General features: G+C 40.8%; 2 protein-coding genes across 3 annotated transcripts in view; both read right to left on the reverse strand.

Moving 5' to 3' along the window:
- LOC308670029 (sodium- and chloride-dependent GABA transporter 2-like) overlaps positions 1 to 20,425 on the reverse strand; it is a 96,582-nt gene that overhangs the window by 71,635 nt on the left and 4,522 nt on the right. The window contains exon 2 of the mRNA XM_081331161.1: positions 3,076 to 3,352. Within this exon, the coding sequence (XP_081187287.1) occupies positions 3,076 to 3,283 (208 nt within the window). The 5' untranslated portion in view covers positions 3,284 to 3,352. The remainder of the gene's footprint in view (positions 1 to 3,075; positions 3,353 to 20,425) is intronic.
- The window catches only part of KDM5A (lysine demethylase 5A), a 62,878-nt gene continuing 45,750 nt past the window's right edge, over positions 3,298 to 20,425 (reverse strand). The window contains exons 28-29 of one of the 2 annotated variants that reach the window (XM_081331160.1): positions 15,824 to 16,075; positions 3,298 to 3,352 (exon numbers count right to left, since the gene is read on the reverse strand). In XM_081331160.1, coding sequence (XP_081187286.1) covers positions 15,872 to 16,075 — 204 coding nt within the window. In that variant the 3' untranslated portion in view covers positions 3,298 to 3,352; positions 15,824 to 15,871. Of the gene's footprint in view, positions 3,353 to 14,749; positions 16,076 to 20,425 lie in introns of those variants that run through there. The other variant, XM_081331159.1, reaches the window with a different exon arrangement.

A 20,425-nucleotide genomic window follows, 5' to 3' on the forward strand; every position in this document is an offset into this window, starting at 1 on the left:
CTATCACATGATAATGTTAAAATGCAGCAATAAAATCATGGATGTCAACAAATGTGGTCAAAACATCTAGATCGGGATCTCCAACCGATGGGCCACCGGGCTGTGGGAATGGCTGGAGAGTGCATGCATGTGTGTGAGCACACACACCCCACTCGTGCTAGCACTGCTGCGTGGGCACTAGCAGCCTCATTTGCGCCTGCGCAGGGGGTGCTAACATCACCCCCAGCATCACACGGGTGCTAGTGGTCCGTTTGTGCATGCGTGCACATTTACCTGCTACTCCCTTTCCTTACAGGCAGCCAAGTCGGAAAGATTGGGGAGCTCTGATGTAGATGATGGTCACAATCGAACAATCAAAGGTCCACTGGTTTTTATGTATATTGTGGCAAGCTTCAATCACACTGTTGAAGCTCCTATTTTGATCACACTCTGCTGACTCCCCCCCATTAAAATAAATTAAAATAAATACTTGTGATTAGAATAAAACAGTAAAGCTGGATAGTGATAAATTCTCCAACAATTTTAAAAGCTCAAATGCAAGTTTCTTTGTATTTGCCGTACATATATGTCAAAGGAACAACCACATTCTTTATTAACTTTTTTTAAAAAAGGAACGCTATCCCTTGATCCTAATTAAGAAACTATCCCTTGGAAACAAAATGGCAGCCAGCCTAATCTGCATCAACTATGATAGGGAGGGGATCTTATTTCTTTCTCATTGAAAACCCCCTCCAAATCTGTGTTTTGCTCCAAAGCTGCTAATACTTAAAAAGTGGGGGGGAGGGGGGGAGGTCAGCAGGCATGAATTCCCAGCAGAAAAAAAATGGCATTGAGTATTAACCCTCCTGTGAAACATGAGATTGGATAGAATGGCTGCTTTTGATATAATAATCTGCAGGCAGTTTTAAGAACAGGTATAAAACATATGCCTTGTATTCAGAAGGGGACTTGGAGGAAAACCAAGAACAAGCTATGTGCAGAAACACCAGACTAATTTAGACAGGCTCCAAGCATGGGGGATGCCTTCCTAAATTGAAGAGCTCCTGACTGGGGTTTACCTGACAGGCCTTAGAAAACAGAAAACCACGGACGTTCAGAGAGCACCAAGGACCCACCCTGCAGTACAGTCCAGAGCTACAAATGTTCTTTTATTAGTTAGATTTCCTGCAATGCCCAGCACAACATCTCTGTGAGCATTATGGGAAATTTAAATGGTTCCTTAGTGCTGTCCACCGTCTGTTCAGAGATGGGCCTCAGTGCCATTGGGCATTGTTGGAACTTTGCCAGCTGATAACTAATTAAGCCTTTTCTTCCCATGCTCTGCTGATTTGGGATTGAAGCAGAAATCTTTACGTATAGTTGTGTTAAGTGTCTATGGAGATTCTCAGTCATCCAGGTCATGGCTGTCCCGTGCTTTTTTTGTAAAAGAAAAAGGTGCCGGAACTCACACATGTCATACAACCCGCCTTGCCTACCCTACAAGGTTCCATCCAAAAAAGGTGCCAGAACTCCGTTCTGAGCGTTCTATGACAAAAAAAGCCCTGGCTGTCCCAAAGGTGTTTTTCTAAAAGGCAACTGGATTTTCTTGTCTGTTTTTTTTCTTTGAAAAGGTTTTGCTTCTCTTAATGTCTCATTTTACTGCAACAGAGGGAGTCGAAAAGTCAATGCCTTTTGTTTCTTCCCCTCCCCTTCTCCACACTTTCCCATTTTCCCTTTTCCTATTGTCGTCCCCTACTATTTGCTTTTGTATTTTCATATTTTATGTTATAAATTAATAGAATTATTAAAAAGTTTTAAAAAAGAGGTTTCTTGAATAAGAAGTGAAACGTTTTCAAAGGAAAAAGAAACAAGTAAGTCCAGTTGCCTTTTGGAAAAAGCACCTTTGGGACAGTTGTGTTAAGGGTTTTTTTTGTTTATGTATACGAAGTTGAAAGACTTCCCAAATTATGTGTGAATCAATTCTTAGATAGAGCCCCTGGGGTGTAGGTGTTGTCAGTGGGAAAATCCTGATTCAACTCACCAGTCAACATGGATGAACTTGTCTCAGTTACTGTTACTTAATCCAACCTACCTTTATGGGGATTATGTTCTGAGGTAAAATGAAAGGAGATGCCAGATGTCCTCTAAAAGGAAAGATGGTGTGTTTTACTTATGCTAATGGGTGATGCTTAGATGGGATGATTGTAATTATAGCTTTATGATTATATAATTGGTCTTTATATTATTGTTTACTGTGGGTATTATATTTTCCTATGCCTTTTGCTACTGTAAACTGCTGATCGTTTTGCGATTCTCAGTAGAATTACAATTGATCCACAAAAAAGGCAAAGTATATTTAGTAATATAACAGACAGCCTTGAAGTGAGAGAGAGAGCCATTCCCAACTTTGGTATCTCCAAACACATAGATTTTAACTCCCTAAATTTTCAGCAAGCATTGCCATAAGTCTGCACAGATAGAGAGGTCCTAGATTTGGAAAAGAGAGGTAGATTGGATTGGTTAAGACACTAAGTGGTACCAGAGATCAGGTTTTACTCCATGGAAGCTCCCAGGGTAAATTTTGACTAGTTACAGCGTACTTCAGTTGTTGTTCCAGGAATTAAAGAATGGAATCTTATGTGCAACAGAAAAATGAATAATAAATAGGGCACTGGATTTGGATAGGTAACTATGAGTAGGCTTGTGTAATTTCCTCTTTTTCATCCCAACTTACCTGGTGAGCAGGAATGGTTTTAACATTACAAAATTGTTGGCATGTTTGATATTGCATGTTTGATCATTTCTTTGCATTAAGACGAAACTGCAGAGTATAATTCAGAATGGAAGAGCTGAAGACTTCAGTTTCAAGCAGATATCATTGCTATAACGTCTTACCTAATATTGGAATTTGCTTTCTTCTCACCCATACCCTGCTTTTTGTAAGTATGTGTTCAGTGAAGGGTTCAAAATCTTTCATTTTGATTGGGCTGAATAAAGGTTTTGCTCAACTGTGGCTTCTGCCTTTGGATCGCTAAGAGGCATGTAGTCAAGAAAGTTATCATACACCAATGTAAATAGAACAAAAGTTGAACTTACCACCACCATTTTTGTAACAGAGGTAAGGGAACCTCCAAACATTCCCCAAACCAATGATTTCTCCTGCCACAGACAGCACATATTCCAGCTTGTTGTTCCAGTGATCCCGATCTAGTGTCTGATTCCCTGCTTCTTTTTTCTTTGTTTCTCCAGTGAGTTGTGCATGTATTTCTCCATTGATCACTGCCCCAGGGACGCTGTAATCCATTCCACCTTCAAAAGCCCAGTGCTATTTTTTTGCTCCCCCGCTGTTATGCTTACAACAATCAAATTCAAGCTGGAAGAAAAGTGAGAAACAAACTCAGGGATTTGCTCAAGAGTTCACAGCCCAGTTGACTTGCTAACAACAGCTGGAAATGTTGATGTTCCTTGTGCACAACATGTACCCACAGACTTCACCGAGGTAGGAGGTATTTACTTTGGATTCAAAGAACACTGACAGCTTAATTTTTAAGAGACTTCTTTCAAAATGTTCTGGTTCCTCACAGCGCATCTTTTCAGCCAACGTGTCCTGATTATTTTGTACACCACTGGTATTTTATTTACTCTCTTAATTTATTTCACTTGAACCAACAGTCCAGTGAAAACACTGCAAACTCTGTTTACTTTAGTATAGTTATCCCAAAATTGATTAAGTTCAAATGCATTTTTGGATCATAATGTGTCACTAGTATTGGTCCATCCTTACTTTTTCAAATCCATTTTGTAGTCATCAAATGCCCTAACTTGTGGTTATCCTAATGTTTGTTATAATATTACTCAAGGTTAAATCTCTTAGCCCGATTATACATATTAACCTTTGTTTATATTAAGGACTTCTCTAAAAGGAGGTAAATAAGGAAAGGTCTTTTTAGTGGTGGCACCATAGCCAAGAGTCAAATGCCTTCTTCAATGTTTTCTGTGCACTCGTTTTTGTTTTTTCAACACTAGGCAATTCCTACATTTCCAGATCTTAGTGGGAAACCCTTCCAGTTTTGGTTTTCAAATGCTTTTCAATGTCTGCAAGGAATATAAATCCTTCTATTCCCGACCATCTAGTCAAAGCTGAAGAAGCTTCTTGGATGAGAAGTGAAACGTCTTCAAAGAAAAACAAGAAAGTCAAGTTGCCTCCGGAAAAAGCACCTTTGGGACAACCATGACCTGAATGATTGAGAATCTCCATAGACACTTTTCAATGATATTTTAATAGTTTTTTTGATATTTTTGCTTTCTGTATACCAATAGTATTTTTTGTTTCAGTATGTTGGAAAGTATCCTGGGCAAAAGTCTTAAAATGAATGAAAGTTAACATTACTTTTTCAACGTGTATGAGCCTATGAAGTGAACTGACCATTACAGGACCTACCTAGGAGTTCTTATGTGTTCATTCACAAAGCAGACTCCATTTTATTCTATTTAAGATGTTTTATTTTAAAATTAAAATAGCTCCATCTATAGACAAAGTATTATCCCAATCCTCCATCCAATTAAAATGGGACACACGCCAGGTTTGCTTTGAGTATAGATATCTGAGAAATATATTTACCTAATTTTCCTGGAAAGCTGAATCCCTGCTTACAGAAGACTGCATCATTTTCATTTTATTTATGGCCCCAGTCCAAGAAAGACATGATCTTCCATGCATGAAGTTTCTTTGACTCAGATATGCACATTCAGCATATGGATTTCATGACCAGAATGCTGCATGGTCCAATTGCACTTTTAATATATTTTTTTAACAGTAGAGATTAGGGACAGCTTGATTAGAATCAGTTTATCAAAAAGATTTTGGTGACAGCCCATTGTTTACACAGTATTTTGCATCATCACCTTATTAAAAAAAAGACCATTTATAATAGTCCTAAACCATGGACAAGAATTTTTAGTTATAATTCACGGTACTATTATTTCTAGGTGAATATTCAACTGGCACATTTATTAAAGCTGTCATATGTTAGTTGCAAAACTCCGGATGGCATCAAACAACTGCATGGCATCAAAGAATTAGTTTTCTAGAAATCTTTGCTAGAGGTTTGTGTTGGGGGGGTGTTTCATGTTTGCTTTACAGCCCAATGGAAAAAGACATGGGATTGTTCAAAACCCTCAAAAGGTTTTGAAATCATATTGCTTCAATATGCGAACTCAGCATCTATATGGTAAATTCTAGTGAATATGCTTGTTTTATATATTAATTGGCTGATATTGTCTCCTCTTGCAGACAATGAGAGAAAGAAACAAATAATTGTGTATTTTTGTAGAAGCCAGAAAGGCTGTGATGTGTGAATATTATAGGTCCTGAGGACCCAATGAAAACCACCAAGTACCTAATAAGATCTGGGGGTTTCAGACTGATTGGTTTTAAGCAGTATAACTAATAAATGATGGGAACTATTAAGTGCAAATTAGTCTAAAGTACTGGAACTGTGTACCTGGTTTTATAAACTATACAAATCAGGCAGAATTCCATTATAGAAAAAGCTACTCAGACTGATATATGCAATTACAGATTATATTCATTTTGTATGATATTCTTGTGCTGTCAAAGGCTGAAGACCCAGAAGGGATAGGATTGGATATATACTCTGAAACAAGATTGAGCTGCATGTAGATACTTTTTCCATGCCAAAATTGAGCAAAATATATATGTTCATTTGCTGCCTTTCCAAATAGTGTCTTCAGAAGATTTTATGTGGTTCACTGGCACTTTACAAGGCTAAGTAGTAGCTTCCAAGATGGTTATGTGCCCCTTTTAGAGGAAGAGGGTAATAGTAAATATTACTTTTTCTTAACGGCAAATATTGCCTTTTTCACTGACAATGCGATTTCTTGATTTTGATGCAGCATGATGCATGGACCAGCTATTGAAAGTTCGTTAGAAACTTGGTTCCATTCAGGCTGCTATTTTTGAAATGTAATTTAACACTTATTTCATACTTATTTTTTTCTTCTCTTTTGGAATTTTCTCAGAAATTTCCCTTTTACCAAAAAATATTAGTTCTGAGGTTCTCGGAAGCAGTTTTCTTTTTGCTGATAGATGCTTTGATCTTTTATGAAAAATAGCATCTTATAAACTCACCAAGAGAGGAAGATAGAAGTGAGTGGAATCCATTCTACAATGCTCCCAGTTTGGTGACCTTCTTCCCATCCAACCAAAGCTGATTTATAAGGCTTCATGGGGATATTGGAAATTTTATTTCAGCAACATCTGGAGCTCCCACCACCCTCTTGTTTTAGCCCAGTACAGCTTGGAGGTTGTATTAGATTGGGGAACATCATTTAAACATTACATGTAATCGCTTCAGAAATTTTTAGAGAATGATCTCTACTCTGGAAACATATTCTGAGGTTTAAGTATAAATATTTTCAAAATGTTAATTAAGTACTCCCTAAATCTTAAATTTTTCCTACATCATATTGTCTGTCTTTCTGTCTATCCAGGTATCTTTAGAAGTACATCAAAGTCTGGTTTGCATCCATGACATGACAGATCCATCAGATGTCAAGCAATAAATCATGGGTAAGGAGATCCATGAATCTGGAAATCTGGTTAAGAGTAAAGATATCAATCTAAAAAATGAATTAAACAGGATGCCATTGGTTGAGGTCCCTCTCCATCAGAACCCAAACCTTTAAATTAATTTGTTCTGTCAGACCAACTATCTCCTTTGTGAAGGAAATCAAGATTCCTGTGCCCTTACAGTTCAAACAGCTGCAAAAGTTGAGAGATACTTAGCCAAAGGAAGCATATAGAAATACACTGTTACCAAGTGAAAATAGTTCAGCAACACACACAAACACACCTGTCACTTCATGACTACATACATATAGGTCACAAAAGGGAAAAAAAAGTATGGAATTCTTTTGTTACCTTAAAAATGAGCAGTCAGGGATCTGGCTGACTGGGGAAATGTGAAAGCAATCATTTAAAAAAAAGGTGCTGGCTATTTAAAGCATTGAAGGGGGGGGACCAATTCTGCAATGGTGTAATTCTAGACTCTGCCCAACCCACATTCCTTCCTCCAATCTCCCCCCCCCCAAAAAAAAGGGCTACTCACTAATCTACACAGGACTTCAGATGCTCCTTACTAGAAGTTACTCTCATCTTATGGCTGTAACTTTTAAAAAAAACAAAAACCTATGCAGGAATGCAGAAATGTCCAGCCTAATTTCTTTGTTCTTCTTCAGTCCTGGCAGTAAAGTTCTTTTGTACTGGCACCCTGATTTCTAATCATCCAATTATGTATTATGTATTGATCATTAACGTATTTAATGGGGAATCATATTGAGAAAGCAAATACAGAAAGCTCAGGGCCATCTAAGAGAAATCAAAGGATGTCCATGTGGCAGTAGAGATTCAAGAGGAGAAAGGCCATTTGTTACTGGTATTCTAAGAAAGCCTATAATAGTTTAGTCTTTATTCTTAAAATTGGCATGTACAGGTAGTCCTCGACTTACGACCGCAATTAAGCCCAAAATTTCTGTTACTAAGTGAAACATTTTAAGTGTGTTTTGTTTATGACCTTTCTTGCCACCGTTGTTAAGTGAACCACTGCAGTTGTTAAGCTGGTACCATGGTTGTTAAGTGAATCTGGCTTCCCCATTGACTTTGCTTGTCAGAAGGTTGCAAAAGGTGATCACATGTTCCTGGAATCCTGTAACTGTCATAAATATGAGTCTGTTGCCGAGTCTGAATTTTGATCACGTGACCACGGGGATACTACAAATATGAAAAATGTCATAAGTCACTTTTTTCAGTGTCATTGAAACTTTGAACAGTCACTAAATTAACTGTTGTAAGTTGAGGAGTACATGTAGCTCAGTCTTTAAGCCGTCTATAGTATTTACACACAGGAAGATGGAGTATAAATTGACAAATATTTGTATGTAAAATATTTGTATGTAAGTATATCTTTCTTTTTATGTATTTATGACTATACTTTGGAATATTGAGCCACACGATGGTGGTCTTAAAATAAACCAAGTTTCCAAAATTACATAGGTGTTTTGTTTTCAATCATCGCTGTCAGGCAAAAGGATTAGGCCCAAATTTCACAATCATATTTTACGTTAAATCTTCTTTCATCACAAATTAAAATGGCTTCACATATTCAGACCTTAACCATAACTTTCCAGTATCCCTGTTTGAGAAATGTAAGGTGCAAATAATTGGAAACAGACCAGGGCTTTTCAACCAGTGGTACAGGTACCACCTGTGGTACATTGGCACCTGGCAGGTGGTACGCAACCATCCTAGAAAAGTGGTAGCGGGGAGGGAAATGAGCTGAACCGGTGGCAGCATCGCACAAGCCTGAGCTGCAGGGCTCAGCGAAAGCGCCAGGATCAGCTCTTCTTCGGGGCTGTCAGGGCTTAGTGGAAGCGCCAGGATCAGTGCCAGGCTCCAGCTGGAGCTCGGTGCTGATCCTGGCGTTTCTGAGCCCAGAAGAAGCGCCGATCAGCTGGAATGTTGCAGCATCTCCAGGGTTTGTGATTTACATTCAGATGCTTGGCAACTGATTCATATTTATGACGGTCACAGTGTCCCAGGGTCATGTGAAGTGACCCAAACCTGCTGCAACCACCCAGCAGACGGGGGAATAAAAACCAAACACACACACACCCACTGCCAATCCTCAAGAGAAATGCTCACAATAATGAAAACCTCGGACAAGAGGAAGAGCGCCGCTGGGTGGGCAGGCAGGTGTCTTGTTCGGCTGTGGCTTGGGGGGGCACTTTTTCAGTGCCATTGTAACTTTGAACAGTCACTAAGCGAACTGTTGTAAGTCGAGGACTACCTGTACTTCATCACTTTTTTTTGGTCGTTTTTGACACCTTGCTAGGCAACTGGTGGTACTCGGATGTTGCCATATCTTAAAAGTGGTACAATGGGTGAAAAGGTTGAAAAGCACTGAAATAGACTATGTGGCTGAAGATTTTCAGTAAACTTGTATCTTTATAGAATTAACATTTTTAGTTGAGGTTTTCTAAATGGTAAATCTAAATAGCTAAGAATTGGTTACATATATTTTCATCTCTTTTAAAAAAATACCTAGTGGTATCCAGGTCACCACAATGTAAAAAAAGATGTTGAGACTCTAGAAAGAGTACAGAGAAGAGGAACAAAGATGATTAGGGGACTGGAGGCTAAAACATATAAGGAATGGTTGCTGGAATTGGGTATGTGTAGTTTAATGAAGAGAAGGGTGTTCCAATATCTCAGGGGCTGCCACAAAGAAGAGGGAGTCAAGCTATTCTCCAAAGTACCTGAAGGCAAGACAAGAAGCAATGAATGGAAACTAATCAAGGAGAGAAGCAACCTAGAACTAAGAAATTTCCTGACAGAACAATTAATCAGTGGAACAACCTGCCTCCAGAAGCTGTGAATGCTCCAACACTGGAAGTTTTTAAGAAGGGACAGGACAGCCATTTGTCTGAAACGGTGCAGGGTTTCCTGCCCGAGCCGGGGGTTGGACTAAATGACCTCCAAGGTCCCTTCCAACTTTATTATTATAGAACCTTCAGAAAATCTATTTTAGTCTTTGTCAGCTACAGTATATCAAATGTTACAGAACTATTACTGAACGCCCACTTAACAAATGGCTGTAAATGGAGGACTTACATGTTCTTTGTTTTTAACTTATTTCGCCTTCTTGAAATAATACTGACCTTAACAAGAAAAGCTAGAGGAAAACCATTTGAACGATAGAAAGCATGTTAAATGTTGTATAAATGAAATAAATGAAAGCTGGATGGAATTCAGAAAGTGCTAAGAAAACATTTTTAGAAGCTGTTTGTAAATTATTTCATCTACACTGCCCTCTGGTTACAGGTGGATCGGAGCTGTTGAAAAATTGCACCTAGCGAGAGTTCTGTCAGAAAGTGAGATGTGAAACTGAATGAGAATGCAAGTATAAGAATATAAGTAGTGCCCACTAGTTTGAATCCCTGGTAGAATAAACTCTAGAGCAGACATGTCAAACACAAGGCCCGGGGCCCAGATCCGGCCCGTGAAGTGGTTTCATGTGGCCCACGAAGCTATCCTGGAAACAGTGAGGGAACAGCCCCCACTGCCTTGGCCCTGGCCCAGAGACCCTCAGATCTGTCCCACTCCTGCCCAGGCCCCCCTAGGCACCCTTGATGCGATGTAGAGCTGGCCATGCCCACCCAGTAGGCCATACGCACTCTAGCCACGCCTACCCAGTAAGCCACGCCCACCCTGGCCATACCCACCCGGCCCCTTGAGGGCAACCGCAATGCTGATGCGGCCCTCAATGAAATTGAGTTTGACACCCCTGCTCTAGAGGGTCTGTTCTCAGTGATTAACCAACTGCACAAGGAAGCCCACCGGTCTCTTCATGGTCTTCAGCCACACTGCCATCAAACCTAAAAGCCCTTAATCTCCAAGATTTCCATGAATTGGTCCAACTTTTAAAAAAGAAAAAAAAAGCCAGCCAACCCAATGTTCAGCACATTTCATCAATGAGATTCTGTAAGAAACTATAGTGCATAGGTGTAATTATGCAAGCAAAACCTGTAATGGGAACAATCTCTTGGTTGTTGATAAAAACTAGAAATTTGTACCTTTTCATGCTGAACCTATGTAAAAAGAAAAAGTAAGTGTTGTTTATGTGATATAGAGGTTTGGTACGTGCTAGTTAATAAGAACAAAATAAGACGCATTATTGTAATGAAAATATATGTGCAAAATATGCAAATTTGGTTGCATTTTAAATTCTTGGCTATCTCATCCAATGTCTAGCATAGATAGCAATAGAAAAATCAAATATAAAAATATAGGGAACCAATAGTTACAAAAGATTGAACTCCTTCTTGCATAGGTTAGTCAGACAGTGAGAGAGAACACAAGATAGTAACAGATTCTTACATCCATTTCTACTGGCCTGGGTAGAAACTAACCATAACACTTTTGGCACACTAAAGCCTAGGCAACAGAACTGGAACTTGTTGCCTTGCCTTTCTCCCCATCGTCTTCCACCTATTCCTTAGTCACTATAATGCTCTTGTAGGCACCTTGGGATATAAAGGGTGTGTTTTGCACAACTTGCCATTTCTTTACTCCACCAGCCCTTTAAGTTGCACAACCATTCCTTCGTCTTCAACACCTGAGCACTAGGACCAAAAATTACAGATGCACTCTCTCTCATTCTATTGTTTACTATTTTAAAATGTAAACTCTGTGAAGTGACTTATCAATGTAGGCTTGATCATTATAAAATATCATGTAACAACCCACTCCCCCACCCCCTTACCTTCCTGGATCCATCTGTCATTTTACCCTATAAAATGAATAGTTTTGTAATCATAATTTAAGCTGCATTTTATGACGTTCCTTATTCAACAGCAACCAGGAAGCTCCACAATGTCTCAAACAGAGAAAGAAGGCAGCAGTTAACTCCATGGCTCCTGCCAATGTATACATCCATCTGGATCAGACATGTCAAACTCGCGATGCCACATGACCTCGTGCAACGTATCGGAGCTTTTTCCCCATTGCCGGCAATGGGGTGGGCACGGTTTCCTTGTGACACATCCGGCCCGCAGGCCAGCAGTTTGTCACCCCTGATCTAGATTAGCTAAATTACTGTTTACAAATCCTTCTAAAAGCAACCTCTTCTTGTATATATGCATTCAAAGGGAGGCCCTCAGGGGTCTGGTTCCATGGATGATCAGCTGGAAAGCATTTTCCAAGATTGAAAGAGAAACTGCCTTTTTGTCATTAGGTTTCATGTCCTGCATTTTGGAATGAGAACAAATACAGCAAGGTATTTCCCCCCACACACACACACACATAACAATGCACAAAGTTCAACAGTAATATCGTATCCTTTTATCAAGATTAATATACCAAGTTTATAGCATCTCTCTTTGGAGGATTCAACTCATTATGGTCACTGCTTTCTTGAATCTCTTCCAAATGGTGGCATCTTTCCCACTCTTTTGATGTAGCCATAGGGAAAAAAAAGTATCTCTCTCACCCCAGAATCAATTTTAAAGGGACATATGGATTATGCAACAATCCTAAAAAGTATTCATGTGTGATATACATTCCAAGGGTTTCTTGTACAGCTTTATACCAATGCTAGAAAGCAGACTGCTATAAAAAAAAGGAGAACATACATGCAACACAACTGACCACCTAAGGCAGGGGTCGGCAACCTTGACTCTTTTATGACTCGTGGACTTCAACTTCCAGAATTCCTGAGCCAGCTATGCTGGCTCAGGAATTCTGGGAGTTGAAGTCCACGAGTCATAAGAGTGCCAAGGTTGCCTACCCCTGACCTAAGGCCAAGCTAGCAAATCCACGGTGGGAGAGCAATTCCCTTCTGCTGATTTCAGAAGAGGAGAAAAGGGACAGGCAGGTTAGTGCAGAAAGGATAATTGGTGGTTGGGGGGGGGGGAGGGACTAGCAAGATGGATGAGAACTCGAGAAAGATTCTGTATTCACCTTTTGCAGAACTTTTTTTTTCCTTTCTGACTCATAGACTGCAAGTGGTCTGCAAAAGGTGAATACAGTACCCTTCTCCAGTTCTCACAGTAGTAGAAGCAGTGCGTATTAATTTGAATGTGGCAAACTTCCGAGACTGATAAAAAGACAAGAGGACTTCTCTGGTGGATGGAAGTCGTCAATGACTGCTGGGGCCCAACAGTGGAAAAGGAACATCCTCATGAGTCCCATTCATGAGCTTCCTGGGGCATCCGAATGGCCACTCTGTGCTACAGAACCTTGTGAACAGAAAACCCTCCACTCAATTCAGCCAAGGCACTTTTCTTCTTAGGTAGGAGCCAGGTGGCTCAGGAGATTGGAACGCTGGGCTGAAAATCGGCCGTCTGCATTCAGGACCCGTTGCTGGTGGGCTGGGGGCGTGGGAATGAGCCCCCATCACGTGCTCCACCTCCTGCAAACCCAGCAGTTCGAAAGCGGGCAACCAGTAGAGTAATTGGTACCACTTTGGTGGGCAACTTCATGGGGACACAAAAGAGCCCCCAACTGGATGTCTCCTGGGCAACGGTGATGCCACCGGTAAATCGTTTCACCCTGAAAGTACTTTGGTGCTTCCGACATGGGTATGTTAGTGCTCTTCTTAGGTATGGTGTACATTAGACTTGACAAATCAAATGAGATCTTATATTCAGGCTGAGCAAATTAGCTAATAGGAAACCCAACAGGTGACCGTCATTAAGCATCGCTGGAGAATAGTGCCAGTTACTGCTTTCTTGCCTTACCTCGGTCAGTGAAAGAAGGTCTGAGGCAGCAAGAGTCCTATTTTTAAAAGAAACTTTAAAAAACAAATCACAAAAGATGAGGATAGGTTGGATGAATCAAACAACATAAAAATGAGAAGAATTCAGCTCTGAAACAGACTGAAAAAGATTTTCAGTCTCAAAAGGCTATTAGACATAAAAAGTAAGGAAAACTAAAGGAAGAATGTAAATCTATATTCGTGTTTTGTTTTGTTTTGTTTTTTTGGTAAGAGAAAAAGATAATAAAATTTTGACTCATCTTATTTTCTATTGGCAAATGAAGACCACTTAACAATGATTGGACAAGTAAACACTCAACCTCCTTCAATCAAATCTTCTGAAAGCTTGTTTAAACATAAAATCACCTATCTGGAATTTATTGGCATCAGGTCAAAACATGTTAGCTGGAGATCCCAATTATAACTTGGTACTTTTAACATGTTGTTAAAAGGTGCTGTGGTATTGAAAATTGGTACTTTTTTTTGTTCCTTGTAAACCATTGTGTTTCCTTACCTTACAGCCACTGCCAGGAACATGTGAATTAAAGCTCATTTTGCATTTAAAAAGACAGCCAGCATTAATGCAGAAGAACAAGGAACCTTAAACATCTCCTATCTTTTTTCAAAATGTCAGCTATAACCACTGAGCTGCTGAACAGGTAAGCTATTTTTCAATTTAATTTTAAAACAGAAGCGCAAGTAACTTGCCTCTTTAGCATGTAATCAAAATATATAAGAAAAGTGTCAGCAATTTTCCTTTTTACAGCAGTCTCAAGATCAAATGAAGGCACCCAGCAAAAACCACGAGCCTTGCAATTATAGGCCATAAGTGCAACTCCCAGCTTGAAAATTCTTCTCTGATACCACATTTTGATTATATTATCTGGATCATACAGATGGTGAAGTCTATGCAGTGCCTCGTGACAGTGATGTTTACCAATGAACTCTGTAAATTCCAGGTATAACAGAAGGGACACAAAACAGGCAAGGCAGAACACTACAGTTTTTATGTTTTAGAAAATCCCAACCCTTGCAGCTAAGAAGACTGGACGCTATAGTTACAACACATCTAGAGCTGTAGAAGAATGGAAACACAATAGATAAATGGGGGTGGGGGGGAGACACCACTATGGCTTTTTTCAGCCATTTACTTACAGAAAACCCAGCATAAACTGGAACACAGCAAGGACGAAGATGCCTTGCTAACCAAACATACCCCAATAGGAAAGTAGCACATGATTTCTTTTTTTTTTTTACCTATTTAAAACACAGGTAGCAGAGGGAACAAGGATGTGGGGAGTAACTGCTAAGTTCCTTGTACTACAAGGAAGGAATGAAGTAAAAAAACCCAAGCCTGCAGGCAGGTTTTTGTTTAGTGAGCCTCTCTCTTTCTTTCTTTCTGTGCTGCTGGTAACCGTGGTAAGTATAAAAACAAAGAAAAATAATCTATTTATTTTGTAGAACAAGTCAGTAGTCCGAGACATAGAAAAAAGTAAAAACCAGTCCTTAAAAAAATGGGTTTACTAAAACAATTGTTATTTGGGAATACTCCCCTCCCTTCCTCAGCCACCTATCTTCCAGAAAACAGAGGGGCAGGGAAGTTAAAGTGGATTTGTGGCCAAGCGAAGGCCTTTAAATTCATCGACAACTAAAGGCGAGGAAGCAAACCGCATCTTATGTGGACTGCCTACTGGTACTGCGAGACTTAACTTGGATGATGCCGAGGATACTGTGACTTCGATTTTCACAGAAGACGTTATCAGTGCAGAATCAAGAAAAAGCTGGGCTGCTGGCAACCCGTTAGAAAATCTCATGCACTCATGATACCCATAACCAGCTGCACCTTGCTTTAAACAATTTAGTGACAGGGTGTTGGTAAAGCTTAAGACAGAGAAAAACAGCTACCCAAATCAGGAAGGAGTGCTTTGCCAAGGTAAACATGCCTTAGCTCTTGAATTCATTTATAGGTGAGCTTTCCCCAAGAAGGACTACGATCCTAATTTCTTTGGGGTAAAATACAAAGCCAATGTTTTTGAGAGCTACAGCTCTTCTGCTTCAAGGAACAGAAGAGAAAGGAGTTATCTATCCTCCTGGTGTGGCGTTTAAAGCAGGTTCAGTAACATTGCCTCAATGACCTGAACAGGCTGAAGGAAAACCCATCTCCTCTCAACCCACATGCCACCGTGGGGCAACTCAAGAGGGCTCGTGATTCTCCAGAGTGCTCTCAATTTAAACTGTTGAGGCAAAAAATTAAAAAAATAAAAATCCATGGGCCTCACATCTGCTTAGTCTGAAGGCAACAGCTACACTCAGCCTTCCGCAGGAAACCGGGGAGTAAAAATACTGACTGGGCCTTCGAACAAGATGACATCTGCATAGCTGGGCCAGTACCCCATTGCCCGTGACATCCGCTTCATGTAATGGAAGCCAGCTACGTATGGCCAGCTCCACTACAGGGCTGTATGTCTGCCAGAAGTGCAGCTTTCCAAGCGGCCGTATTAGCTTCACACCTTCTCAGTGTTCCATTTCCCTCAAGTCCCATCAAGACCAAGTAGCTGCTAACTTGTCTTCTTGAGGTCTTCCATGGGTAGCTTGTAGGTCAGCAGGAAATGAGGTGGCGTTGGACTACCCACTCCTTGCTTCTGTTTCTTTGCACAGTTAATACAGATATAATCTTCACTTTCTGCCATTTCTGGTGAGACCCCAACACAAACTTGATGAAACCATTCATCGCAGCCACCATCGCACTGCACCCAGTCGACCTGTAAGACACGATATATGCACGTTAGTTTAAACTGCATGCTTCATCATTGAGCAGAAACCATGGTTAGAGGTTGTGTGGATCATATCCGAGAATGAGCATGTAACACAAAAAAAAGTTTTAGATAACTGTCTATAGAGATTCTCCGTCATCCAGGTCATGGTTGTCCCAAAGCACCTTTGGGACAAGAGGCAACTGGACTTTCTTGTTCTTCTCTGAAGATGTTTTACTTCCCATCCAAGAAGCTTCACCATTAACCCACAGTGGTTGCAGGCCTAATTGTAAAATTCTCATCCATGCTGAAAACAGTCTTTTTTCCCCCCTTTAATCTCAGTTTTTGATTTTCACAAGTACTTATAAGTCACTACTCTAAGGGATTCCTGGTTTGTTTTTGTTTGCAAAAAGGTAGTAGAAGGTTAATGGCCACTATACACTGGCAGAACTGGGACAAAGAAGGAAATTCAAGTAGGTGGAAGTGTTAAAATGGTAGCCAGTGAGGGAAATATTCCAACACTGACATCCTATCCCATTTTCTTTACTTTATCTTGTTTCTAAGTAGTTCATTTGCAGTAGCAGCATTAAAAAGGGGTGCTATCCTGTATTCACATCCTGCCAATGCAGAGCATTCTGAGGGACAGGAATTTAAATCTGTATTTCATTCTGGTTGACACAATAGTCTTGCTTACATTTTATGACTTGGCTAGAAAAAGCTTTAATTTTGTTCAGTGATTCAAACTGCAGAGAGAGAGAAAAGTAGCAGTTATTTTTACAACACTACATCTCTACAGTAAATGATCTGATGCTAAGTTCACCCAGTGAATATATTTCCCTGGTAATGGGTACCACCCGCCCCCCAAAAATGGGTGGTCCCAACATCTACATCAAGGCAAGACATTCAGGGTGATCAACCAACTTCTGCGTCTCCATGATAATCCTAGGTCTGTCCCAGTAATTAACTCCATTAATGTGTTTGTCCATATAGTTCCTCAAGACTGACTAGAAAGTGGAACGGAAGGGGGAGAGAAGCTTTTAATATCGTATTTTGTCCAAACTTGTTTGAGCTGTGGTGCTGGAGAAGGCTCCTGCATATCCGTTGGGCAGCAAACGTGACTAACAAGCAAGTACTGGAGTGCATCACACCAGACACGTCACTTATTTTGTCCCACTTATTTTGGCCATGTCATTCGGGGGAAATTCACTGGAAAAAGCAATTATGCTTGGAAGAGTTAGCAGTAAAAGGAAACCAGGCCGCCAAAGAACATAGTGATTGAACACCATCAAAGCCGACACCAGCCAGAGCATAGAACAACTCAAAAGAGATTGACATGGATCGGAAGACATGGAGAGATGTGGCTCATAGAATTGCCAAGAGTTGGACACAACTGAATGGATAAAATCATCATTATATATCATCATTTTGTCCAAATCTGAAATCAAGATCATCTATTACAAATTCATTTATTGTGGGCAGATATCACTGTCTTGAAAAGAGAACCATCCCTATATTTACTTAACTGGGTTAATGAGCTGCTACAGATCTGTCATAAAAGATCTTACATCTCTTGGAACATACCAATTTTTATTTGTCAATGGCCTCATTGGTGTAAAAAACAATAGGCTGCCTTCAGGCAGTTGTACCCAACTAATTATTTTATCTTAAATATTGGCACACACTCTGGTTTGTGAATACCACAGGAGTAAGAGTAAAGAGAAAAGTGTTTTCAAAACTAATTAATAGATACCATTTTATCTGTATTTCTATCTGCTGTCACTGTTATCTTGAAAACATAATCCAGTGAGTGTATTTTCAAGAAACACACCCTGGAAGCTACAGTAACTTTTCTATTAACTTGTTTGTAACTAACAAAATACAGACCAAGATTGTGACTCTATTGCATGATGTCTTTGTATTGGATATATATCTGTGTAAGCTTATTCTACAGATTGGAACAATTAGCCAGGAAGTAAACAGAAAGTCCTTGACTTACAACCATTCATTTAGCAACTGTTCAAAATTGCAATGGCATTTTTTGATTTATGACCAGTTCTCACACTTATGATCGTTACAGCATCCAGAGATCATGTGGTCACCATTTGCAATCTTCCTACCTGGCTTCTGACAAGCAGAGTCAATAGGGGAAATCAGATTCGCCTTTCTGGGTATGATTCACTTCAGTGCAGTGAGTTGTTTAATAAGTATGCCCCCCCCAAGGGTCATAAAATTAACCACCACCTTGCTTGCCAATGGAAATTCTGGTTCCAACTGAGGTCATAAATTGAGGATTACCTGTAACATCTCTTCTGGATCAGCTCAAAGTGAATGTAGCCTAGCATGGTGCTCCTACTTTGGCCCACAAGATTACAGATTTCAGCTATAATGTGCATGTTTTCTTGCTTACTTTCCTTCTAATACTAGAGAAAACAGTCGTCATTTATCTATAGTCTTCTCCATTAATTTCTCTCTTGTCCTTCTCTGCACCTTTAAATGTTATCAAGATACCGTATTTTCCGGCGTATAAGATGACTTTTTAACCCATGAAAATCTTCTCAAAAATCGGGGGTCGTCTTATACGCCCAGTCGTCTTATACACCGGAAAATACGGGTACATAAATCAATCGAGCGCCCCCGTTCTTGCAAAGCAACTTCAAGCCTCCTTAGTCCAGTCCCCCCTCCAACGTGACCCTCCCTTCCCACCCGCAAGAGCCTCTAAGCCCCTTCCCCTCCCCCTTGCAAACGCCAGACCCCGGGAGCGGCAGGAAGCCCCTCCCCCTCGCCCAAGCGGCATCTGAGCATAAGCAGAGCGTGCCCTGCTACTCACTATCTCTCCCAGCAGCCCGGACAGCGGTACTTGGCGGCCTGGCACCCCTCTCGCCCGCAGACCACGCAGCGGCCCTCGTCAGCCGGCCTCGGCATGGCCGCCCCAAGCCCGGCTCTCCAGCGCGTCTTCCGGGCCTGTCTGGCCGACCGCCTCCTGGGCGGGGCTTGGCTCCAGACGCGGCGGCTGCTCCGTCTGCAAATGTGCTCTCAAAGACGGATCGCACTCGGCCGTGCAGGCTGCCGAAAGGCAGGGACTCGGAGTTACCACGGTGGTTGCGGCTTCTGGCGTGCCGTTTGCAGAGTCTGGCCTGGAAGAGCGCGTCGTGTGAACGCAACTCTTGCGTGTATTCCAAAGGGTGGGTGGAAGGAAAAGCCCCTTTGGGCTTCAAAAGGGTGGCTTTGCACCATCTGCATCAGACGGGGCTGAATCGGGCTTGTATTGCAGCCGGATTTAGCCGAAGGATAAAACATACAAAGAACAGTTGCTGGAATTGGGTATGTCTAGTCAAGGGGTAGGCAACCTTGGTTCTTTTATGGATCGTGGACTTCAACTCCCAGAATTCCTTAGCCAGCCAGGAATTCTGGGAGTTGAAGTCCACATAGTCGTGTTCAAATATCTCAGGGGCTGCCCCAAAGAAGAGGGAGTCAAGCTATTCTCCAAAGCATCACAAGGCTGGACAAGAAGCAACGGATGGAAACTAACCAAAGAGAGAAGCAACCTGGAACTAAGGAGAAACTTCCTGACAGTGAGGACAATTAACCAGTGGAACAACCTGCCTCCAGAAGTGGTGAATGCTCCAGGACTGGAAGTTTTTAAGAAGAGACTGGACAGTCATTTATCTGAAATGGTATAGGGTTTCCGGCGTATAAGATGACTTTTTAACCCATGAAAATCTTCTCAAAAGTCGGGGGTCGTCTTATACGCCCAGTCGTCTTATATGCCAGAAAATACGGTAATAGTTTTTTAAACTCATTTGTAATATTGTACATCACCCAGAGTTGCTATGGTGTTTTATAATCTTACAAATTTGGTGTGTGTGTGTGTGTGTGTGTGTGTGTGTGTGTGTGCGTGCACGCACGCACGCACGCACACACAAGCTTTATAAGATAACTGCAGGGTTAGCATTTATAAAATTACTTTAGATAGTTTCTTCATTATGACAGGTGAAAGCTCAAAGGCTTGCAAATTTGGTCAGTTGTGCCTTTCCATCAGATTAAACTTTACAGGACAGATTGCACTCTCACTACTAAAAGAAATTAAGAGCGAAATATATCACTAAATATCACTGATATGCATACAGATTGGTACTTGATATTATACATGTGCAGATGAGACAGCTGTGCTTTATATTCAATACATATGATGTAGAGTTATGTTTAGAGACAAGATATGAAGGGGAAAATGCAACTAAAGGTCAAGTACGGCCAAGGTGGTCATGATTAACAGTCCTTTGATGACTACCAAGTCAGTTAAGACAACTCCTTCAATAAAGAACTTTAAAGCGAGCAACTTCTCGGGCCCATTTCAGCTTA

The sequence above is a fragment of the Vipera berus genome (assembly GCF_964194415.1).
Source record: "Vipera berus genome assembly, chromosome: 6".
Lineage (NCBI taxonomy): Eukaryota > Metazoa > Chordata > Lepidosauria > Squamata > Viperidae > Vipera > Vipera berus.